Source organism: Lonchura striata, chromosome 1A (genome assembly GCF_050655825.1).
Source record: "Lonchura striata isolate lonStrDom1 chromosome 1A, ASM5065582v1, whole genome shotgun sequence".
Lineage (NCBI taxonomy): Eukaryota > Metazoa > Chordata > Aves > Passeriformes > Estrildidae > Lonchura > Lonchura striata.
This window is the reverse complement of record NC_140741.1, coordinates 41,799,862-41,826,340: the sequence shown is the minus strand read 5'-3', so window position 1 is coordinate 41,826,340 and position 26,479 is coordinate 41,799,862. Positions and strand designations below refer to the sequence as shown.

Sequence of the window (26,479 nt, the reverse complement as noted above, 5' to 3'; positions counted from 1 at the left end):
GCAGACTACATGAACATTCAAGTAGAAGGCATATGAAAAATGGCATTAATAAAACCCTTAGAAACATTTTGACTGTAAAGCATATATGGAAGTATGTGGGATAATAATGTAAAAACTGTCTAAACAAAGAATTTCTCCAAAACAGAAGATATATAATCCACGCATTTCCATAAATATGAAAATATTACCAGCACCTTTCTCTTCCTTCACTGACTAAAAAGCATATTCCATACATAGTTATGTTGCCCAGCAATAAAGTGTTGCTGTACTAAAGTCACTTTTCTTTATTTTCCTGGAAAAACATAAGCTCTGACAACAAGTAAGAATTTTTATTAGCTTCCAGGTGAAGTAAGGAGTAACCCTGTGCTTGTTTTATGAAATAATGAAACAGAATGAATCTCACTGACTTGATAAATATTTTCTCCTGTTTTGAAACACAATAAATGGCAATAACCTTGATAAATTTGTCCATGCCAGTTTTTGTGTCTTTTTCTCCCCATTCTCTCATGATCCTCTGCAGTTGTGGACACAATTCAAATCCCTAAATTGGCATATTTGTTACTTGGAGGAAGTGAGATGACAACAACTTCATTCACTTTGAATGTCAGCATTTTGTGATGATTTACTGCAATGCACTCAAAATCAGTGAACAACTGTGGCAGAAATTACCCTGACATTGCCTTCTATCTAAATGACCCAATGACTAGCAAGGAAAAAGACTGATTTAATGGCCAAAAAATGATGTATTACAATTAAAGGCTTCTGGCTTTTATTGCCAGTTCTGCCACTGATTGACTTGGCAAGTCTCTCAATACAACTGTCCTTAGTTCACCTGCTTATGAATTACTGTATTATAACACTGCAGAAGCTCAATAGAATGGTTTTGTTTAATTTAATTATACCTGAAAAGTAACTTCAATACTTAAAAGACAAATGAAAAACTGAAAGAAAATGGCTGCTCCTTTTATCAATCCTTTGCTCATTTACAGTGTACAATTGGCCACAATAAGGGAGAAATTCTATGTTTATTATTGGGAAAATTGTACTGATGTAAATTCACAGATATTTTAAAAATAAAAATTCTGGTGAAAATACATAATCTTATGCTGTTTTATGCCAAATGCATGCTCAGCATTCTTTTAATTATCATCCAGTGTTATTAAAAGAAATAAAGCAAAAAAATATTCCAGTGCCACTTTCCCTTTTTTTATTTCATCTGTGATCTCCATTTTTAGTCAATAGCTGGGTCAAGGCTGGGTGTTTGCCACCAGAACTCTTTTGAGTTAACAGGAAAAAATCACAAGGCAAGGTTTTAGAAGCCCTAATCATACTCAGTGCTTCTTCAGGTCCTACTGAAACAACTCTAATGATCTATTTACTAATCCAGGAGAATTCCTTACAAGATAGCTTTAAACACAGTCCATTTTTTCTCTTTATATTTTTATGGTAGGACAGGTGGAATGGGGGAAAAAAAAAAAAAGACCAATCACCCCAAGTCCCCACAAACTAGACTCTCCTAAGCGGCCAAGACCACAAAGTACAGGTACACACATACCTGTTCACTTCCTTCATGATAATTCTTATCAGCAAGTACTACATAATATTAAAAACTGCCACAAAAGAATCAGAATAATGGTGTCAGTAAATGTCTCTATACCATGGGGTAACCATGATTCAGCTCTATCTGCTAGGTTTGAACCAATGGTCAGAAAAGAAACATACTGTACCAAGTATCTCTTGTATGATAATAGACTGAGAGAACTGGGGTTGTTCAGCCTGGAAAAGAGAAAGCCTCAGGAAGAACTTAGAGCAGCCTTCCACACCTAAGGGAATTAGAGAGGACTTTATACATGGGCATGTATACATAGGACAAGGGGTAAGGGCTTAAAAATGAAAGAAAGAACATTTAGATTGTATATTAGGAACAAGTTCTTCACTATGCGGGTAGTGAGACACCCAGAGAAGTTGTGGATGCTCCATCCCTGGCAGTGCTCAGGGCCATGCTGGATGAGACTTTGAACAACCTGGTCAAGTGGAAGGTGTCTCTGCCAATGACAGGGGTTGGAACTACATGATCTTTAAGGTCCCTTCCAATCCAAACCATTCCATGATTCTGTGATGAAGTCCCAAATTGTCTAAGCCCACTTTGAGCTGTCAGTTCAGTCCCTTCACCACAACAGCAGCCCCATAAGGTAGTCATGTGGTGAGAAACATCTGCTTTTTCCACTGAAAATCTACAACACATCAAATTTGTTCCTATTTCTCCTACCATACCAGTCAGGTCTGATGACAATGGAAAGCCACAACCTTGTCCATCATTTCAGCTCTTCTAAACTACAACATCCATATCTCTATAAGGATCCATATTTCTTGAAGCCTTCTCTTTTAAATTATGTCTGGTGGTTGCTGAATTCAAAAACTGCCTTTTATTTCCTAGAGGTGAATTTTGTGATTTATCTCCAATTTTAAGAAGTTCAGGGTAAAATATAAAGACTCCAGTCACAGTAGGAAATACAGTGAAAAAACACACACAACCTGATAGCTAGCTTCATTGTGCAGAAACACTCATCAAGTAACAAAACAAAAGAGCCTGATGGCAGCAATCAGCAGTGCTGGCAGTGTGTGCACAGAAGCTGTTTCCATAAAAACCTGTTTGCTCAGGTGCTAGCAATTGAAGAGGAGTTCCAGTTGTGCTGCCACAAGCTCCTGTAATGCTCACACAGGGGTGTTTGCAGACTATCAGAGCCCTGGAGGGAGCTGTTACAGGCTATCAGATCAGTAATCCTCATGTTAAAAAGGCCCTAAATATGTATTTACGAGATAGACAGACCTGTTTATTTTATTGGTTAAGTAATCCATGTGTTGAAAAGGTCTTAAATAGGAATCCTGCCAGGCAGGCAGGTCTCTCCTGGACTATTACTGCAATGGTGGGCTGTTCACTGAGAATGAATGTCACTGAGACCACTCTTCAATGGCCCATGAGAGCCTCAACCCATAAATACTTATAGGTGTTCAAGTAACTTTATTCAGATAAACAGCCTCACTCAGACTGCTATCTGAAATTACTCCTTCTTTATTTCTAAGGAAAAATGCCAATAAAAATCAATCACTTCAAAAGTGTAATGTCACAGAACTGATAAATTTGAATTTGCTCCTGAAATACCTTCCCTCATCACAGTGGGATGAGTATTACTAGAAGAGGGAACCAGTGTGTTACTGCTGCACTGTAGGTACTGCAATGCTCAGATACAGTAGAACAAACAAGGAGAGCAGGTTAAAATTTTCCCCAATGCAACTTTTAAATGTCCAGTGAAGAGACATCTACACAAAGACTTACTCATGGCCAATTCCAAAAGGTTTCTAGCTTATCTATATTTTTATCCCATTTTTAGTTGTTCGTGAAAACAGCTGACAGGGTCTTATCCAGAAATGTTCAGGTCAATAAGAAACCTTAGGAATTTCAGCAGGTTTGGAGAAGGCCAATAGTAAACTTGATGGACAAATCTGAATTTACAGTTAACAGATTTATGAGTGCAAATACCAAAATATTTAAATGAATGGCTGTGCATAATCATAAATTAGTATTTGCATTCCACATGCATACACAGACATTTATTTCCTTATTCTGATGAAAGAATCTGTCCCTTGGATCTACAAATCAGAACATGATCTTAAGACTAATAATTTTTGCTCTGAAGTATTAACCAACCCTCAGGGTACTATGCACTGCTGTGCTTAGGAGGAGGATGATGCAGTAAAGCAACCCACATATGAATATTCTAATTTCCAGAAGTCCTGTTTTCTATAGCACGGGAAGAATCCACACACCATGTGCGTAGTTTCTAGCTCATGCTCCAAGTGGGAAAAATCTCATGTGGCTTTTTCTCAAAATACCACGCTCTTTCCTCCAAAAGGCTCCTTAAAACATGATCACAGAAAGATTTTACCTGCAAATGTTCATGTGGCTGTCTGTATGTTTACTCACATGCACAAACTTTCTGAGCAAAAAAGTAACATAAAGCTGCTCAATGGTTTCTAAGTGAAGAGCATCAGAATATATCATAATTTCATATAGGGTCAACTCTATCCTAAGCAATTTTTCAGAGGTACTGGTCTTAAAACTGTCCCAATCTCTCACAACCAGCATTGGTGTGTGTTAGAACTAAAGTCATCAGACACAGTGGGCTAACACAATGGCTGCCATTCTCCCTTTTTTCACTCTGAAATGTTTTTTCTCCTGATGTGATGGACTGTTGATATAATTTTCGAGGCTCCTGAAAACTGAAATAATCACTTGTGCCTAAAAATGAAAATAATCAGAGCTGGAAAGTCTTTTAGGCAATTATTCTGGTTTCCTTTGTGCATCCACATTGACTAACATCCAACCTTCCTCCAAAAAACAACCCCTCAATGTTGACAGCAAATTTAAGTATAGTCTTCCTCATATATACAACAACAGATAATGCACTGACTGCTATTCCTTCTCAAGGATGTCTGCTTTTGCTGTTTGGAAGAAGCATTCAGCTGGAAATGAGAATCTTTTCCTATCTGAGATATATGAAGCTTTAAAAGCTGTAATCCCCCAGCAGAAAGCAATCACCTCCCATTCTGCTTTTGCTCAAAAGATACTTCAGTACACACTGAAGTACACATGGTGTGAAGGTCTCTGCCTGTGGATAGGGACCTGGTGACTAAACAATGCTACGAGCTTGTGCCTGTTTGTAACATCTTATTTTCTTGTCTCATTAGTCTGATTGTGTAGGACATCAGTGATACTTTCTTTTGGCCAGCTCTGTCTTTACAACATTCTTTGCTGGTTATCTTTTTTCTACCTACTTTGTAACTGTCCCACCATTTAAATGACTCTGTCCCCTTAATTTCTTCATTACTATTAATATTCCAAAATAAGTATACAAAGTTTCTCTCTCCTGGATAGTAGGTTCAGAAATGTTATTAAATGTGCACCATTAGCTTACTTTTTCCTCCCTAGCACCAGTAGCCTCTATTCTTCTTACAAGGACAAATTTTAGATCAACGTTTAACACAGATTTCCTGGGGGCTGTGATGCTTTTAGTCATTTCATCTCATTGGTACCAGCAAGTGTGATCTATAATCAAAACTCACTTGTCCAGCAGCAGAAAGCCACTCATGGTCAGGCTGGGTGGGTTTGTTCTGAATATTTCTGTCTCTCTTTCATTGATATTGGTTACAAGTCCAATGGAGCACTTACATATCAGTCCATTCCTGCTTCTTAAAAGTCCTCATGAGTATTTGTCTATGCAAGAATTGCAAATCTTTTGATGCCTTTCTGCCAATACTGACTGATGCGGGCTTTGCCTAAGCATCTACCAGCAATTCAAATTTCTTTTAGGACAATTTTTGCAGTAGCAACATAAGGATACTCAAGTTGGCAGATGAAAATCCCCCAGCTTCATCATCTTCCCAGCCATTCGTTTAGAGTATGGTACTGTATGGAGCCTAATGAGCCTCCCTGGGAGTGCATCCTTCCAAGACAATTGGCTCATACTGAGTTCATTGCATTGTGACAATCTGATCACAGCCCACAGGGCTTTTCTAGTTTACAACTGGAGGAGAAGAGTCTCATAATGTCTAATCCTACCACTGCAAGTATAAGTCCATATACCCAGTGCTGGCTATCATATATGCCTCCTCTTGGTCTCTTATGGTGGTAGCTCAGGTACTTAAACACTAGCACATATTTGTTTGCAAGAATAAAAGTGATCAGAATTTTTCAGGATATTCCCTTTCTTGGAAAACATTTTTGTTCCCAGCACCCCATTTGCTAGCCATCTTATTTCCTTACTTCCTAATGTGGCTGCATATATTGCGTTTGTGTCTCATAACTGATGCATTCTTCATTTACAAACAATTTCTAGGAAATAAGGAGGTGTTGTTCTAGTTCTTTTTCTGCTCACTATCTTGTTTTAATTCCTTTCTGAAACCTCCAGGTTTGGATTTTAATATATTTAAAAATTTTCATGTTCGCCATGGAGACCTGTGAGCTACTTATCTCCCTCCTTTTGTATAATGGGAAAGTTAATGTGCATTTTGGAAACAGAACTATGCTCTTGACAGCAGACAAGTTTAAGTTTTTTCCTGTGTGCGATCAGCTAAAGTTCAACCAGAAAGTTGTCACAAATTAAAAAAACAATTATAAAATCAAGGAACACTGATAAACTCATCCTTCTAAAAAAGGCACAGTAATAACAATAAACCTTTTTCCCCTAAACACAGTATAAATCAATCAGTGTGAGATAGAGAACACTCTGGTTCTTCCATCCAGTGTGCAGACTGAGGGGTAGCATGGCCAGGGTTTCCGCACCCCTTCTCCATGCTGCTTTCACCTTTAGATGGCAGATATGATGTGTTAAAAACCTAGAAACTAAGCAACACACTTTTGAGACAATACTAATACAGGAAGTAATAAAAAAGCTGGCCTTTAATTGGAGCCTCCAGAGGAGAGTGAGGAAAAATGCCCACATCACATAGGGTGAAGACAGTTTTGCCAGTTCAGCAAATCAGCATATTGCCAAGAATCCCCAGTTAGAAGCAGAGGTGATGAGGTAATTCCCCCACTTGGTTCAGCCTCTTCGGGAGCCCCCTCCTTCTAGTTGTTTATAGGAAAGTGTCTTGGGAGGGTAGCTCCTCCTTGATTCCCAGAAGAAGCAAGATTAGAATAGGGTCTTTGGAATTTATTTCGCCTTTCTGGCTATCAGGGTAGGAAAAATGCTGGAGTTAACTAGGAACTATATAGCAATACAATAATAGTCTACAGAGCTACAGATATGTGGAAACTATATACAAGCAAAAATTCTTTTGGCATCAGATGGACAGTGATAATTTTTGTTAATTTTTTGTCAGTTTTTGTCTACCCAAATACTTGAGCTTTTTTTCTTCCCTGTTGCTGCTGCCACAGCAGAGGAACTTGTGGAGTTATGCTCGAAATTAGCTCAGGCAGCAACACTTCTAAAATTCTACTTAAAAAAAAAAAAAATTATTAGTTTCGAAATCTGTTTCACAGTAAGTAATACTGGCATAATTGAGGGGCCAGGGTACAGCATGTCAAATCCCTCTGCAGAGGAAAGGAGTGGCCACAGCAGAGTACACCTGAGGCAATACTGTTGTAGAGACCATGACAGCATTGCAGCATAACCTCTACTCCACTCCCTGAACTGCTGCTTCTCCCCAGGACTGGCAACAGGAGCTGGGAAATTCTTTTTGACTCTGAGATTCTTTTTTTGGGATGCACATGTATATAGCTATGAGAACAAGAGAACAATAATCTCAGTTTTTCCAGATCCCTGGTTGTGTCAATGGAGCTTTATAATGTCTTATAAGGACCTGAAATAGCAGATAGTACAACCAGTGAGTAACCTAAACCATAATATTAGCATATGGGCTTAAACTTTAGGAATATCTTTAATGGTGAGGGCTCTGATAATTAAAGGCTGTGAGATGTTCTTGTTCCTGCTAAAAACTTACATATCTAATAAAAAACCTTCTTCTCAAAGGAGTCTAGACAGTTTCTTTTCCATTTAAATTTCACATGAAACACTTTATTTCCGACACTCAGTGAATATGCCTTGGGCAACTGAATCACAGCTAAAAGAAAATTAATGACTATGATGTTGTGATTAGCAGAGAATACAGGCAACTGAGAACCTGCCCAAACATTTACTGCAGTCACAGTATTTATGCCAGCCATTATTAGGGATAAATAATGGCCACAAAGAGGACTTGATCCCACCAGGTAGACTCTTTAAAAATTTTCACTGATATTCTTATTAAATGGTGAAAATTATCTGTTCTACCATTCAAAAAAATTCTTTCTAGATGTTTAAATTACTAATTAAATACTACCAGAAAAAATAATTTCTATTACATTTCAGGAGCAAGTAACATGAACACATCTGACAGAGACATTTAATATTGTATTACACAGGGGGAGTCAAAATAGAACTTAAAGTCTGAGACTCTTATGCTGTGAGATACTACATCAAAATCCAACTGGGAAGAAATAATAATTTCACTTATCCATAGCAATGATTTTTTGAGGAGTTCAAATAAAAGTTTGCTTGTTCTGATGAGATCCACTAAGTAGATGTTATTTGATTTTTCAGATTCCCCTGTCTGCTAGAAGAGCTGAACTTGCAGTTGAGCATCTTAGATGCTAAAGACACAATAAAAGTGAATTCACTGCATATTTGCCAAGGCTTTCGCCTTTCATTTAATTTCCAAATGCCATCCAGTTATATGAAACCTTTAAAAGGGTTTCTTAAGGTAGAGCAAGCAGGAGGGTAGGATGTTTTTAATCTTGTATTAAAAAATTTTAATTATTTATAATCATTTTTATTTAAAACATAGGAACTTGAACTTATGAAAAGACTCAGCACTGTTTAATAATAAAAAGAACCATCTGCTTCTTATGCCTGTTCCTATAAATATTTTCTTACTAGATGACAGTGGAAAACATGAAAAGCTAATGACTGACTGACAAGTAGATTATTTAGATATTGAAATTAAAATCTAATGAAGAGCAACATCACTAATCACATGTTATCATTTTGGGAAGCTTCACATAATGATTTTCCAGTGACTCAGAAACACATCCACCCTTGTCACCAGACAGTGCAATACATTAGCAGCAAAGGGAGATTTGTGGTACAGAGCACAATCTTTTATAATTGCAATACTTACAATGTCAAATATCAAAGAGCTAGTAATAAAACTATATTCATTGTCCAGTTTGAAGTGTGATCTTAAAAACACTCAAGCACACCCCCAAATATCTAGAAGGCTGATTTCTAAGGCAGGAAATACAAGGACAATTGATTCTTAAAATTAGAGGCAGGAGGGGGAAAGCAATTAAGCTTCCAGTAACCATTTGCATTTGTGGAAAAGCCTGCTTTAAAGCACTAAATCTACTGAAGAGAAGCATTCGGGTTGCAGTCGCCACTGCACAAAGACAGAACATGTTAAACAAGCCTCCTAGACTTGTATGTAGTCACCCACTGCAGAATTCTGCTTTCAAATTTCACATCTTTAACCGAACCCTAGCCTAACCCCAGTAAATCCTGTGACATCACACAGGTATAACACAAAACTGCCTTTTGTGTTGATTTTTAAGAAGTATTCCCACTCTTCTTTTTCTCCGAGGAGCCTGCTATCAGCTGTGTAAATGCCATATCTCTAATAACAGAAAGAGAGGGTGAAATGTGCCCATGATCTTACCTCATACTCAAAGTCCTCTGCTCTATCTGCATCAGCAGGCAGGCTGGAAAGATACTCATTACCTTCATAAAATTCATGCTCCACTGGGTGAAGAGAATGGCAGCTATGTGGAACAAAGCAGTACAATAACAATAGATGAGAAAATACATTGTTTTTTTTTTTTTTAATTAAAAGGTCCCACCTCACCTCTCTCCACTATCACCTCCTCCCCCTGCTGCCAACCCAGTCTCACTTCATAGTGTTCTCATCTTAGGAGTGTTACTCTGAATGGCTTGATAGCCTGAAAGAGCCAAGTACCTGAAAGAGCCAGTACCTAAAAGCAGCACAGGCTGTTTTCCTTGCAAAAGCTCATACTCTGGCTGAGTTCATTTTGCTGGGTTCATCTTTTGGCATATTTACACAGAGTGATTTCTTAAAAGGGTCTGGTTTGAGCTGAACTGTTTCACTGTGACATTTTTGGATTCCTTAGACTCATAAAGGTACTTGACTCCAGATTCATGTGCTGTGTCATGGCTGGGCACAACTCACTAATTATCTGTCACAGTCTTGAACAATCTACAGCTCATATCAGGCTCACAAATGGTTCAAGAATTTACCTAAAATAACTTGCATTATCCTTTGTGTTAAAGTGGTAACAACATGGTGAAGAGCACTTGAGCAACTGCACATTTATGAATGTCAGTCATTTGTACTGTTAAATGGGCCTGGAACACAAAGAATGAGGTTTTACAACATCTTTAGACCCAAGGCTGGATCCCAACCATGTATTATCCCGTTGGTATACTATCTTAGCAGGATAAGTAGGACCTATCTTAGCAGAGGTTAAAAACTCTTCCCCGTGCTGAGGACATGGGAACTTCAATCACAGTATCTTCTGCATTAACATCAATTCTGCAGACACACACGACATGCCAGCAAATCACTGAAAAAGCTCTAGGGATATAGTAGTTTTTTGCAGGCTACAGAGGGTCATCTGGGGTCACCCATAATATGGTGTTATTTATGAGGTGGAGTCAATAGAGGAAGAACCCTAAACCCTACTTATGTATAAGCACCACCTGCTGGTGTTTGTATCCAATTCAGTTCCAAAGAGAGATAATTTAATTCATATATTTTGCCATATGACAGAAGAAATTGTAATTTTGGATGGCTATATTTTTGGAATTGGTTTGCTTTTGGTAAGGGGACCTTTATATTAAATCACTTGTGTCCTTGATTTTTTTTTTTTCATGAAAAATTTGGAAGAACAGAAAACAAGACAAGCTTTCTAGATCTGAAAAAGTGGTTTAGGTGCGTTGGAACACAGAAGTGTTTTTTTTCTTGGTTAGGGCTTAGCTTTGGATGAATAGATACATAAACACAAAATAAACATATCTAAGATTCATTCTTGTAGCCCTAATCTACAAGTGGAGTTTAGGAAAGCTGTCCCTGAAGCCTGAATGGCATAGTGTTTATCAACAGCATTTATTATTAATTTAAAGTGTTCCTGAGACTTTTTCAGGAAAAGGCTAGAAGACCATCACTGCAATGCCTCAATCCCACAGGTAAACAGCAGAAAAAGATAAACCATACCTATCTGAAAGCAGAAAAGGGCAGATATCAGGAACTGGTGGTGTGGAAGGCCTTAGCTTGGCCAGAGCCATGATATGCTCAAAAGTGATGTCAGTCTGAGTGCTGGCATCCATAAGCTGAACATCCTGAGAGCTACTGTGAGCTTTGGTAGCTGGGGCTCGTCGTAAAACCTGAACTACAATGGGCTCCTTGGCATTGCGGAAAGCTTCCACTGCTTCTTCGTGAGTGGCCTTGGAGAGGTCCTTCCCATTGACCTACAGAAAACAGGAGAATACAGCAAAAGTGAGAGAAAAGGCAGCATAAAAATGTGGGTGTCAAATATAGGGAGGTGAATTATATGTGCAGTACATCAAGCCACCTGATGACATTGATGAGCACATTTTGGTATCCATGCAAGAGGGAATATACAGCTAGGAGGAGAAATAAGTTCTTTAATATTTGCCAGAAATTAGAAATGATTTGAAATGGTTTGAACTCTTCCATAACTGTCCCACCCAATGGAATCCAAACACAGCAAAGAAAATACAATATTTGGAAAGTAATTTAAATTATTTCTCCTATCCTGTTTTATTAATTTTGCAAAATACAGCTAAAATAGGAAGGGTGCCTTTAATTTTGAATTTCAGCATTTTCTGTGCCATGCAATTGTTTTAAAGGATTTCTGGCATAGCACTGTTATTAATGCAGATGTCACTAAACATGTCTCTGATTTCTAAAAAGAAACAAGGCCAGTTTTCATTGTTTTGTCACTTATATGTTATGGCTATTATACAACCATTATGACCACAATAGGAAGATTGGACTAGCATAGTCAGCTGCTGGTCTTTTGAAGAAAGAGAACTAACTCAATAAATAATTTGCTATGAACAGACAAATAATCAACTAGAGAAAATTACATTGCAAATGTTGCATAGCTTGGCAAAACTAAAAGACTGCACCAAGGTTTCTCTCTGCTAGAGGCAAAGCAGGACATTTTTATGGGTCTAGATGAGGCCTTAGGGTACTAAAAAAGTAACCACAAGGTTTGATTATGCTAAATTTGTACAAATTCAGAGGCTTGGGGCAAGATTTGCAAGCATCAGCCCATTACAAAATGTGAAGGCTAATTGGTCAATGGCAGTCAGTAGCTAAGCCCTTGAACACAGGGCTGTGCAACCTCCTTACACAGAAAATACTATAAAATACTATTCCACTGTTTCCAGTGCAGTGGGACCACTGTTGACTGCTACACAGGACCTAACTGTTGTGAGCTACTGTGGAAATGATGATTCTATGCTGGGGTAGAAAGGTAGGGTTTTCTAGTAAGAAATGTGACTACCTGAAGGTACCAAAACCTGATTAAAATTTATATTCCTGACAGCAAATTAGAAATAGGAATCTGCTGCAACATCATGCTCAAATTATCTTCTTTGTATAGACAATGAGTCATAAAACTTCACAAAACCTAATGAACTAAGTCTAAACCCTCCCCAGAAATGGGACTGACCCCATAAATTACCCAATGTTTGCAAATAGTAGTTAAAATGAAAATTTCTTTGCCACATCACTCCTTCATTCAAGAAATTCTTGTAAGTTTCTTGTCTAAAAGGTCAAAGGCAAACAGGAACAATGTCAACAAGCTCAAAAGAGCCTCAGTAACTCAGCAGCCTTCAGGAACATTTTGAAGCAACTTGTGCAACCATAGTCCTATCATAATTATATGCATGGCTAGGATACTGCTGACCATTAATTTCATGTATATATCAATTCAATACATTTCCAGAGTATGTGTACAAGTACAAGGTAGTGTTATCTTTCCTCTTAACTTCCAAAGAATCAGCACTTTCACACCCATGTCACTCATGAGGACATGCAAAATAACCATACTGTGATGTAGCCACCAATGTAAAGGTCAGCTGATCTTTCTAGCTAGACCTGATGCTGTATGCAGTGATGAGAAGCCTGCAAATTTTGAACACATTTCTATGCATATAAAAGCTCAAAACTCCTTATGCTGAATGCCTGGGACATCCAAAAGGACTACACCACTGCAGCCTAGACTGTGACCAGGTAATTTAAAAGGCAGCTAGGTTGGTCACCTAAGCTCAATGCATATCTGTGGTCTGTCTGATAACTGAAGCCAAAAATTAATATTTAATGTTATAATTTTATCATTTAAATGATCATCCATAAAATCATAACTAATTATAACCTAATTTATGTGGAGAAAATATCAGTTTTATCTAAGAGGAAGAGCCGTCAAAGTAAAAATTAAGTTATAAGAGAACCAAAGAAATTTCCCCAAGGAGAGAGCTTCTGCAAACGCCCTCTGCTAACACAGGTCATGCTGCCAGGGTGGTCAGACTCAGCACCATCTAACAGAGGCACTTAGAGACAAAGCTTCAAGCCTGGGTCTTCCGCCACTCTTCAGTTCCAGTCTCTGCTTCATTCTTGTTTTTAACTCGGCTCCTATCAAGGGCACAGCTTTTCAGTTTCTGTGATTTTTGTAACAAGAGTGGCATATAGGCTGTTTGAGGGACTATGGCCCTAAGAATAGAAAAATTACTTTCCTGGCTCCCCAGTCCCTTTCAATATTTTTTAAGCTTCAGATAACTATATGGTGTTTCTCCTAAAAGTGAATGCTTGGGAATAAATACCACATAGCAATATGTCAATTTTTTTCCTCTATTCAAGTATAAAACACACAATCCTTTTGTATCCCAGCTGAACCATGTGGATTTTGCCACAAGATAACCACTTTATCACAGATCCACATGAACAAATCTAAAAGACGTTTGGATAACATACAAAACCCTTTTTTTTCTTGAAAACCGGAAGCTCTTTCTATTTACATCAGTCAATATTTATCACTTATCACTTATTCTAAGGAAATAGACATAAATTCACAATAATGCCATTTATATGCAAATTTAATTTCTAAAGAATAAGAATATATTAAAATCACATGAATGTGAAAAATCACAAAGGATACACATTTTCATTTATCCTGGAAACCTATGGCTGACCTCTATTTTCATTTAGATGCCTATTTAATTTGATGACTTTAAACATGTTCTCTCCTTTATTTGGTTTCTTATGAAATACAAGCACAGTAGACCCAATACTAGTTTAAATTGTCACTTGAAGTTTGTCAACACATTTTGTCGATCTGCATAAAGACCACATAATTTACAAATGCCTCCTTTCTCAGAAGAAAATATATAGCTGAATTACTCTGTGCTGACAGCTGTCCTGCCCACTTGGGGCTGAGAAGAATTTTTTAAAAAACCTAAAGCCAGTACTACAGATGGGGTTGGAAGCACTTTTCCTGCAGGTTCTTTAAGGATCTTCCTCCTGCACTATCCCCCAACTTAACTCTCACATATAGTTACCCTGGGAGGCAAAGACAGCAGAGCACTTATTTACAGCAAGCCATTTACAGGTTCTAAGTGGATGATTAAATAAATTCCTCGCCTTGGAAAGGTTACTTTCAGTGGAATCCAGGGTACTATTTTAAGTGGATAGAGAAATCAGTCACTTTTAACAGTCAACACAACTACAAGGGAATACATTTGTTGTAGCAGATGGGCTAATTAATCCACAAGCTAGTTGTGAATGTTAAGTAAAGAATATATATTTTCTCATGTAAACCATCCTCCTGCCCTCTTTAATTAAGCTTTTGTTTAATGAAAGCTCTCTCCCCCTGTCCCTGGCTATTGGACACACTGCAAAGTCTGGGCCACTTGTCAACATCTCCTCCAGAGTGACTAGTGGCCTCTGCCTGGATCCTTGCCATACCCTTTGAATTCTTGCTCTAAACCCAGCCACATGCAAAACTTCATCAGCATAAGAGAATAAACAAGGAAATGGGCTTTGTCTTTCATGCAAACATCAACTGACATTGACCAACTGCCACTTCCAATGCCAGCACCAATGTACACAGGCGTATTCCCACACAGAGGTACGCAGCAGAGAAGTAAGGACAGGACTAAACAACAAAACAGCGACTAGAAAATATGTAGACAAATGATAGTTAGGCTATTTTCATGTTATGACTACTGAAGAAAATGTGAAGAAAAATCAGTCCTTCAATGAAGACTTCTTCCAGGATTTAAGTGCCTGTGATTGAAAATTTAAACTGCTTCGTCTGTCTTCTAACACTTTCTTGCTCTTGATCATTTAATGCTGGGCAGAATTTTTGAAACAAAAGAGTCAGAAATGTAGATGTTTCCTCTAGTCTTTACTTTTTCCATATGAAGAGAAAAAGGAAAATAGCAGAAAAAAAGGAAAAAAAAGGGAAAAGTTATGTATAGTCATGTGAATGCAATCATCACAAAATCATTAGCAGCTCATGAGATAACCTCCTACCCTCAGCAAATATCTGGCACATCAAGTTTAAATTTAAGATCAGCACTGCTGAAGTAAAATCCTTTGAGATGCTTCATTTATTCAGTAAAGGTAATGGGAAGAATAACTGAAGTGTTCTCCAAGAGCAGAGATGTCTAGACACACAGCTTTCCTAGCTAAATGACAGAGATGCTGTCTGACATGATGATGGAGTTCACACAAGGCTCTCTGTCTTAGGAGATTTCAACACCCATGCAGAAGATGCCCCTGATCTGACAGGTGCTAAATCTGCTCTCATCACAGCAGTCTCTTCACCTTCAGTCTCTCACCCTAAATACACCCAGGCTACCATTCCCTGGATGCATCCTTGGACAGCAGAGATCAAACACTGTCCTTAAGTTTGACCAGTCCTTCTTTAGGACAGGATTTTGAGCCCTTCCTAACTGCAGGCAACAGGAAAAAAGAACAAAACCATCTCCGCTTCCTCCCAGACTTACAGCTTTTGGCATACAGAAACTCTAGAAAACTTCCACTGCTGAGGGTCAACAGCTGTGAGGCTCCCTGGGCAGGACAGGCTGGCACTGCACATGTGACAGTGCCACCCTGTCAGTTGCTCCCAGTGACCCATGCTGCAGAGGACACTGTGAGTCTTCTGCTAACACACGTGTGATAGCTCATCTACAGAAAGGGCATTTGACACACTGGCATTTTAGGTTACAGTTTAGTACTAAGCTGCATTTCTTCAGCAAGTTAATCTGAAAGACAGCAAATTCAGCCATTATCCAATACCACTATCTCAGTCAGGGTTCATGCAAGTTCAGTAAAGGGACAACTTTTATTATGCTGGTTAATGACATTTTCTCTTCCTTGGCCAGGTGAGTTAAGCGACTCTTGTTCCAGTTTGATCCTTTGCTGCCCTGACTGTGAAATCTTGTCATCCTTCCTAAAAGCTACACAAGCTGCTGAACATGCAGGCTCTGGCTGCTTCCCTCAAGCTGAACCTCAGGCTTATAGCAAGAATTACGTGTCTATTACCTGCAGAGCTGAGGTTTGTGCTGTTTGATAGCTGGTTTGTAGCTGCTTTTCAGCTACTGTGTCTGAAAAGTCTATGGGTAAGTATTTATCTGAGGAAAAAAAAATAAAGGTTGCAAAAACTGGGAAAATATAAAAATGTGCCTATTTCCACTATATAAAATTTCCTCTCAGAGGGAGACAACCCAGTGACTTTTTGGCAATTTTGATCATTTAAACAGCAATTGCCAGAAAAAAAAAAGCACCCTATTTTCAACTGACCTCAAGATGATGCTTCATTTTGTCAGAGCTGTTCACCAAGATTAGTGCATCTGTGGGCAGGTCTGACAGCTAGAATTTTTCTCTATGAAGGACATGACATATTTTGGGAAAACCCCAACAAAAAGCTGGACACTGCCTGGAAGTATTGCCTAACAAGATGTCCTAGGGAATTCAGAAGACTTTTAAACTGGAATGGAAAACTTGTCCCAGGCAGATATACAGAGAATGGATAAATAGTTCTCATCTCATCTGCAGTTAATTCAGCAAATTAATGAGCAAGGTAACTAATACCTTGTGCCTGTGAAACTTTGGTTCTCAATCAATTAGAAATCTTCTTTCTTCATGATTTTGCCTTCTCTACCCAGCCACCTCTAAATAAAACAAAACCACTGCGAGAAGCATCTCCCAAAATTGTGTGCAGAATCATGCTCCGTGTTTTGAAAAAAACATTCAAGTCTGTTGTGAGCAAAGCAATCACTGAAGATTCCCCCAACTATGGGAGGAAGTTTGGGGTTTAAAATCCCAAATGCATTTATAGTATTGAATATAGGAAATGGATTGTGTTTTAGATGTGTGCCTACAGCCTGCTTCTAGCTGGCTGGGTGAGGTATAGTGATCATTCAGTAAAAATGTCTCTGAGCATTTCAATCTCCTTGAAAAACACTGTAAGGGACATGTCCATCCCTAAAGATTCTTTGCGGTTCTGGGCCCTCACCTTGGGACATCTCTTGGATGCTACACTTGGATGCTACAATTCACATGTCCAGGATAACTATTACTGTTCCAACAAGTTTTAAATCATTACTCAGCAGCTTTAATTTGTAGCCAAATGCAATCTTAATTTCTGCACTTCATAACATGAGGCTTGGCAGTCGGTATAACTGGAGAATATTTCCTCCAAATCATCACTGTGTTTTAGAACAATGCACTTCTCACAAAGTTCATTTCAAGTCCTATAATGCTGATGTCCAACAACATCAGAGCAGCTCAGAAAGCTCAGCTCAAAAAGTACAGCAAGAGCTCAGAAAATATTTCCTTAAATTTTGAATGAACAAACATACAATTATCTGCATTTCTCTTGGTCTGTATTATTTGCATTTGCCTTGTGAGTGAAATGAAATCACCAAATTAAATTCAATAATTACTGCATTACTTTCAGAGTGAGCTGCCTGGAGACAACTGCTGGTAGACAAGTATTTGTGATCAGCTGCTGTTGTCTTTTTCCAACTCCCTTAATCTGCCCAGCAGATCTGTGATTAGTTGCAATCACCATGTTTCTTGCATGCTCTTCCAGCTTGCATTCCCACCCTCATTTCTCCTTCCCTTGCTTTACTGCCTCTGCTCTCTGTCATGCTGTTGGCTTTTCTCACTCTGCCTTTTTCTTTCAGAGCAGGCTCTTCTTTACTCTCTAGGACTCTCAAGCCTGCTGATTCTAGGACCTTCCATCTTTCTTTTCCTGAACTCTTCTCTACAAAGACCTCCCACTGCCCTCTCACTGAACCTGTCTCCTCCCCGCAGGCTGGGAACTTGTCACCCTCCCAGGGTGACAGCTGGAAAGCTGAGCACTCATGTCTGCCTTCACCAGCACCTCCTGGTACCAACACGAATGCTCAACTAACCCAGATGGTAATGTTGAAAGGCTGGGGTATATTTACTATGCAAATTGCTTTTAATATTGACAAACAGTTTTTCTGATGATATTAAGATTCTGCCTGAGGGCAATAAAGACTAAACTAGCTGTGGCATGCATAAAATACATTGTGTTACTTCTTGATATAATTAGAACATCATTTATTACATTAATCATTGCAAACTTTTTCTGTTTGGGGATAGGGCATCGAATAAATCTCTCAAGAGACCTACCACATAGAGTAATCCTTTGATGATGGGGAAAAATACAATGAAGGCCAGTGTGCATGCTCAGAACGAACACTTTTAACTCTAAGCCTTTGCACTGAATGATATAGTCTTCTGTGAACTTCGTAGTGCCTCTGCTCTACCCCAAGCTCACTCTCTAATTTCTCTTACAGAGTATGTACTTTTCCTAGAGAAGAGGCTCTTCAAAAGGTAATTGTCATTAAAGTTTTAGGAGACCAAATTAATGACATTCTTTAATCATCTGCAGTTCCCAAAGAATAATGGAAGAGGCTGAATGGCAGATTTTAGGACTCTAAATAATGTGTAGTCACTTTTTTCCTTTTAGGGAGTTATATTCTACTTTTTGCTAAGAGAAAAAAAACCCTCAGTCACGGCTTGCATTGCCACGTGAATGTTACACTTATCACTGCCATAACAATTCATCCACACACAGACGACTGAAACTCCTGGTCTCCTCTGAACCGAGTAGTTTAAAAAGATAGATGGCTGCCTTCTGGCTAATTGTGGGAGTTCTTTCATTACTATAAAAAGACTTATTATATCTCAAGTGACTTTATAAGCAGTGAATAATGAGACTTAAAGTCTTTGGAAAAGACTTACTGATCAAATGCTGGGATAACTTATGGGCACAGTGACCTTTTACTCAGTAAGATACTTCAAACTGCTGCTGTTGGCCCATTATTAAAATTCCCCATTTAAGGCATGCAGTTAAGCCCAAGGCAGACTTTATTTTTTTTAATTTTTAAATTCAATTTAAGGTAGCACAGCAAGACCCGTATCTCTCCCAGTGTGGAGGACTAACTCCTGGCAGCTCCAGCTGTGCAGGAGCAGGACAGATGGCTGTGGAAGAGCAGGCAGCTGGCTGGGTCTCACTGCCCTGCTTCTGACATCCCTGCTGGCACCAGGAGCCTGCATCCAATGTGCCACAGCGCTCCTCACCAGCAAGGGAGCTCCTTTGTGCCAGCATGTCCACCAGCAGGCACCAGGACGCTGGGCTAGCTCCTGTGACCCTGCAGGGAAGAGCAGCCCTTCGCCTCCAGCCGACCTCGTAAGCTGAGTTTGGCCAGGAGGGTGCTCCATGTGCCAGCACTGCACACTGCAAAACTGCAGAGACATTACACCCAACGTCAGAGCACTCAGCCTGCTCTCGGCTCTGGCAGATACCCTGCTGGGTTCCTGGGTTCCACCACATGTCTAGCACAACCCAATGTCCTACTGGGTGCCACACACATGAAGTTAGAGTGATCCTTAAATGCACCTGCACTTTTAAATATTAAATTATTACTCAGCACTTGTTTTAATTTTATCTTGAAAAATAGGAAAGCTTCTTCCTCTTTGGAAGCAAATCTTAAAGAGTCTCTTTCATTATTTTTCCATTTTTCTCTCATGCTGCCTTGAAACTAATTTGACAGTGTTGTTCTCCATTGATTTTCATGGCTTTACTCCAGAACAAGCATATTGGCAAATTTTTTTGGCATAATAGTACTTTCAAAAATTCATTCCAGTGTTTTACAGGCCTAAATATTTTAAAAATACTTTTGACAAGCTCACACGTATTTAGATTTTCTCATATGGGCATATGGGCAGACAAAACAACAGATACATTAACTTAATCCTGCCTCTGGAACATGGCAACTTCCTAGAGCTCTTTTTCAAAGAAGAAGAAAATTAATTCAGAAGAGCCACTCACTCAATAAAATAATGCAAGTAATGGGGCTTTACCTGTTATTCAAAAGTTCATCAGATGCTTTTGTACCAGAAAGTTCCCCATAGCTTTTAGGAGGGCTTAGCAACAACTTTTATTGAACACCAAGAAAGCAGCTGCAAACTTGCAGCTACACATAATGACCACAGAAGAAACTACATGTAGATGCATAGAAAAAGAATATGATGAAACATAATTGTGACTGTTTCTTCCCTTTTGTTTCTCTCTCTCTTACTTTGATCCCCTTTTAAAGACTATTTATTCATGTAGGATTACTTCAGTTTTCTACTGAGTAATGCGGGCTTGCTGTGCTGACACAGAAATATTTTAAGTTGCTTCTTCCAAAGTTTAAAGTTTATTTGCTGCATTCCTTCTTAGCAGAAAAAATTGTAAAGGATGAATATTAGTACCAGCTTAATTCTATCTTATTTAGACAGCACCATGACAGTGTACACATATTCTGTACTAAGAGCTGCAGCTCCTTTCTTGCTAAAAATCAATTACAGCTGATATTTCTGTCCCTGTGTTTCCACATCTTTTCTTCCTTCTGGAGTCTTGCTCCTTCCTCTCTCCCTATCTCTGCCTTCCTTCACCATTTCCTTCCTTTTACCTCTTTGGCTTCCCTCCTATATCTTTCACTGGCTCCTTTGACTATCTTCTGGGATTTGGTCTCTGCAGTGTTTAAAGCAGCAGCAAGTGGTCCTGTATGGCTCTAGTACTTAACACCTGCAAGGAGAATCTCTCCCTGAATGAATTCTACATGAAATCCCTTCATACAGGCTTTAGGAGAGAATGAAGTTGCTGACTCATTTCTCCAATGGACTCTCAAAAAATCAGCAAGGGCATTTTCTGAGGAAGTTCATGCAATGCTCATAAATTTTCTTTTTCCAGGCAATTCCAGGTGTATTGCAAGGCTATCAGGGCTGCTGTTCCAGCTCTCCAAGGCGCATCAAAGCTGTTAGGGCTCAAATGGCTGAAAAATGCATCAGTGAGCTTATGCACTGCTGGTAGCCAAGGCTGGGCTGTTGAGTGGTCACGGAATATGTTGCACCATTGCCTTGCAATATCACAAATATCTCACTGAAATACAAACAGATTTTGAAGAATCTCTTGTGTTAACTCTTCAGGAAAAAAACTGGCCTTTGGACACATGTGGGCAGTTCTTGCTGTTTTCAGTTGCCACACACCTACATCAGATGGTGAGGTTTAGTACACAGAGCAGAAAAGACCTTTAATTATCAGGAACAGACTATTTCTTTCTGCTCAGAGAAACAGAATTTTACTCTAATATGAAATGAAATTATCTGACAGGCTTTTGATTATCTTAAAAGCAGCATGAGCACCTTAATTAAAATATTATTATACTTATGTATTAGGAAAAAAATGCCTAGGCAAGGACTGTCTGTTTGGTTGTATAGTATCAAGCAGCACAGAGCTCCAAAGTATATAGGGACTTCTAGATATTGCTGTAGTAAAAATAATGATTATACATCTGTGCTGAGAATTTAGACAATGAATTATAAGGGGACATGAATTAAAATAGACATGCTTTAAAATAAAGTTTATGGCCTAGACAATGAAAATACTTTAATCATGGCACACTGGAGGATATCAAGACAAGGGCAATGTAATCTTTGTTTTGTCTCAGGAAGAAAGTTCTTTTAAAAATGAGGTTTTCTTTTTACAATTTATATGACATTTTATAACATAAAAAGATAGATACCACTGAAAGAAGAAATAAGGCCCCTTATTTTTTACATTATATATCAGAAAAGACAAGTTAGGTGCACATGAATTCCTGATGGCAATATATAGATTATATACAGAAGATTATTTTATAAAGGGAGATGTAGGTACTTATGTGCTTATAATAGAATTATTAAGAGTAGATTATCTAGAAATGCTTTTAGTAAGTTATAAAAATAGCACAGTGTTTGTAAAAACAAAGTTCCTGAACAAAGAAAGACATTTCACCAAAATCAACAACACTGAAATGTTTCTAAGCTAAACTTCTTAACTAAACCTCACAGATTTTAAGATGTCATATTTGTCATCTTACCATGACCCCTGCATTGAAGTGCTTGTTTACACTAACTTTGGCAACTTTCTTCAGCAGGAGGCAAGAAACTGTGGTAAAATAAAAAATACCTATGCCATGCACAAGTATAGACTAGGAGAGGTGTGGCTGACGAGCAGCCCAGCTGAAGGGGATCTGGGCATGCTGGCTGACAGCAGGCTCAGTGCGAGTCAGCATTGTGCCAAGTGGACAAACCCCATCCTGGAGTGCCTCAAACACAGCATCACCAGCCTGTCAAGGGACATGATTATCCTGCTGTATTCAGAGCTGGTGCAGCCTCATTGGGACCCAGCTTTTGAAAAGGGTGTGAAGGTACTTACATGTGTTGCAGGATGACACCAAAGCTGGTGAAAGTGCTGGAAGAAACGTTCTATGAGAAGCAGTTTAGTACTCTGCGTTTTTCTAGTTTTGAGAAAAAGAGGATGAGCACCAAGCTCATTGCTCTCTACAGCTTCCTGAGAAGGGGAAGTGGAGAGGACAGTGCTGATCTCCCTATCTCCCTCATATGCAGTCACAGGACACACAGCAATAGTGCAAAGCTGCACCATGGGAGGTTCCTTTCCTGAGATGGTGGTCAGACACAGGAACAGGCTTCCTAAAGAGGTGTCGCATGCCCCGCATCTGCCCACATCTAAGGAAACATTTGAGCAATGCCCTTAACAACATGCTTAAATTTTTGGTCAGCTCTGAAGTGGTTAGGCAGTTGGACTAGATGATCATAATAGGTGCCTTCCAACTGTAAATATTTTATTCGATTCTAGTCTATTCTCACTGAAACAAAAATACAATGTTGTAACATCACAGCATGTAAAATTTTTGTTTCTTAAGTAGGAGGCAGCATAAGCTTGCAACTGGATCGATACATTGTAGTGAAGTGCAAATTTCAACAGTCCTGTGTTCTAACAGCTCAGATGTACTTGGATTCAAAGGCTTCTTAGCTTATTTGTTGAAAAGGTTATGTTTTAGAATGGCTCAGTTGAAGAAAAGTGTATTTTTCCCCTTAAATTTAAGGTCAAGTGGGCTCCTATTTCAAAACCCACATCATGTAGGACTTGAGAGTAGCTTTCTTGTTACTGCTGATAGATATATTCTTTAAGAAAGCCATGTTCCTTTAAACTTTCATGGTAAGCTGGCTTTACAAGCTAGTAAAGTAAAATGTTGTAGCATAAAGTTATTGGTGAAAAGAACTGCATCTGCAAAGCAGAGACTTCCAATAAATTGAGAAATGTCTGAAGCCAGCTCAAAATGGCAGGGCAAAATTTAAACAAACCTTCCCCACCCAAGGAGAGGCAGACAGGCATAAACCATTCCCAGCAATCAATTCTGCTATTTGAATTCATCCTGACACTTGTTGGGCTCGGTTGCTGATGTGGAACCATGGCAAAAAGGCCAGGCCACCGGGGAAATTTGGCCAGCCTCCACATCTGTGAGTGAACCACCCGACTGCAGGTCTCCAACCCTTCTATCGCTTTTCTTTGTTCCAAGCATAAACTGTTTTGTCCACTGTGTTTCAGGTCTGCCACAATAAAGAAAATTCTTTGATTACTGTTCATGTAAGAGATGAGAAATACTAAAACAGTAAGGTTGCTTTTCAGGCAGACAGTTTAAAAATAAACCTGCCAAGTTAATATTAATGATTTCTCAGTGTGGCTACTTTGCAGTTAATTATTGATATTGTTAGACAACAAAGAAAACATGTGAGAAAAGGGACTGTAGGTTTCTAATTTGTGAAAATTCATATTTATACACATTGGAGATAAATCTGCTCTTAATGGAGAGTCTCAGAGATTTTTTTTTTTCAAGGTATACTGGCCTTGAGTGCTTTCATTAGTACCAAGCAGAAATATCATCATATTCTTGAGTTGTCAGTGCATACATCTCACTAAAACACAGTTAAGGAAGCCAGTGCTCACAGATATTCAGAACATGCATTTTCTTTCCCCCTCCTATCCCTCCAAACCCTAGCCTTAGAAAAACCCAGAAACTGTGAGGTCAGGTACCCACCCATGCAATCCTAATCTCCAGCTTCCGCCTGTTGACGTTTCAGTCAGTGGAAATAAGCTGCAGGCCAGCCATCACATCCTGTATGTCACACAGCTCTACTGAGCCAGAGAGGGATTACCTGGAGCAGATTGTGATACTGTGATCTCAAAGAGGGCAATGCCATCCCATCTGACATCCTCACGCGTGATCAGCAGCCAAGGTTCACAGGTACCCAGAGTTACCGGTGTCCTCAGTTTACCTTGAATTAATTATTTGGGTAGGAGGAGACACAGGGTCCCTCAAGGCCTGTCAGCAGGAGTTGCATATGGTCCATGGGGCAAGCCAAGAGCCACTGTGCACAACAGGTTGGAACCAAATTCAAAAGGTGCTTTTAGAGATGCCATCAAAGCCTTGCAGTTAAGCAGACATGTCTCCCCCCTAGGTTTACACTTCTATTCCAGGCCCAGGATATTCAGCATTCAGCCAGACTTCTTAAAAAGTTAAGTCAACAAATAGAACATGAGACTTTCCCTCTTCCTTTAAAAAATGAGGACAGTATGGATAGGGAGCAGTAGCAGCTGCATATTGACACACTAGCCTAACAAATAACTTATTTGCCTAGAAACTGGAAAAACTGAACTGAGCAAACTGTATTAAATCACACCTTTCACTCTGCACGGCAGACTTTCCATCAGGTTATTGGCTATTTTGGAATGCAAGAAATTACACACTGCTTTCTGAAGCTTTAATTTAAAGTAATAAAATATAATCTAACCACCTATCAAATAGAATTGGGCATAGGGAGTTAAGTATGTGGTTAGATGGAGGTTACTCTTTTGAAATGCTTACACCATCCCAGTCCAATGGGCACAACAGCTGTGTTTTGAAATCTTCCAGTAGTGGAACAAATGGGAGAAATAACGGGTCTAGCCTCAGCCTCTTTCTTCTCATTATTGCACTCTGACTACTGTACATCCATAATGCATGACTCATTACGGCATATCTCTTTTTTCTCCACTTTCTTGCCTTACCATTTAGTTTCTCCCCTCTTCCCCTTCTTTTTCCCCCTAGGGTTCCCAGGTAAACCTCCCAGTCCTGCTGAAGCCATCTGTATTTGGAAAGACATTAAGTCTGTCATTAGGAGTTGGCACTGAAGTTTGCTGATATTTCTGCAAATGTCACTAATAAAAGCATTAAATAAGATCACTGCAAAGATAAACTCTTCTGGAGTTCCAGCAGTAACCTGTCTCCAGCCTTTCACGTTCCTTTTTAGCACTACATGTAGTCAGATATACCTCCAAAGTCAACTCCAGGTCCTCCTTCCACACTTTTAGATGTAAGTGCTTCTCTTCCAATTTAGCTAGTATTTTTCTTTATAGCATCAGATCAGATATTTTTGTTTATCTGAAGTCCAGATAAAGAGGACCTACCACATACTCTTCATCAAGATAAGGCATTTGCTAATCAAAAAGACTATCGGGTTAGCCTGGCTTTGCAACCATCCACCCCTGCTTACTCTGTGATTCATTATGCTGCACTTAACCTTTGCCTTCCCTAAGTGTAATCCTTTTCTTTGAATTGTACTTTAACAACTTCACACTGTGTATTCTGAATCTAAAGACTGGCAAATCCCATAATGATGCTTAGCATAGGTATGCCATTTAATTTTATTCCATTAACTCCTCCATGCTAGACTAGATTATCAAATCTTCCTTTTTGTCCTCCCTACTGCTTCTCTCAGAAGCATGATGTGGGTTTTGAAATAGGAGCCCACTTGACTTTAAATTTAAGGGGAAAAATACACTTGAGTATCTCCTGCCTCATAGTTTTGCCAGTATAACTACTTCTGGAGGTTACCCTAAAGATTGAATCACAGAAAGTTCCTGCTTTGAAAATCATCTTTATTAAAATGTTAGGGTTACTTGCCCTACAGACAATTGCCTTCTCCTTCCACATTATCCATGTTTCCCTCAAATCCCCTCTCCTACCCCTTCACTCTTCAGGTACTTTTCCCATAAAATATGTACCTGTGCAAATCTTTCTGAGAGATTTTAAACCTTTCTGCTTGACACATATTGTAACTCCCCCAAAAGGTAGAAAATCTTCAAAATGGTCAGACTGTGATAAAATGACTACTTGCCTGGACACAAGGCACAGGCAATATACAGTAGAACCAGCCATATCTTCAGGATGAAGATGAGGACAGGAATGGCTCTAGTACTAAATACCTCAAATTTGTGTGAATATTCTTTCAATTTACTAAATAACATAACGCTGGTTTTGGAGGTCTCTAAAAGGTAAAAAAAAATCAGATGCGAAAATAAAATCAGTGAAAGAGAGGGCGAGAACAATTCAAAATGCTGAAAAATTATAAAGATTTACTATTATGACAT

The 26,479-nt window shown here is 39.0% G+C and overlaps 1 protein-coding gene across 2 annotated transcripts in view; it reads right to left on the bottom strand.

Moving 5' to 3' along the window:
• PDZRN4 (PDZ domain containing ring finger 4) overlaps positions 1-26,479 on the bottom strand; it is a 241,287-nt gene that overhangs the window by 37,854 nt on the left and 176,954 nt on the right. For both annotated transcript variants that reach the window (XM_021545292.3, XM_021545293.3), the window contains 2 exons: positions 10,825-11,078; positions 9,253-9,355 (listed from right to left, as the gene is read on the bottom strand). In XM_021545292.3, coding sequence (XP_021400967.3) covers positions 9,253-9,355; positions 10,825-11,078 — 357 coding nt within the window. The remainder of the gene's footprint in view (positions 1-9,252; positions 9,356-10,824; positions 11,079-26,479) is intronic.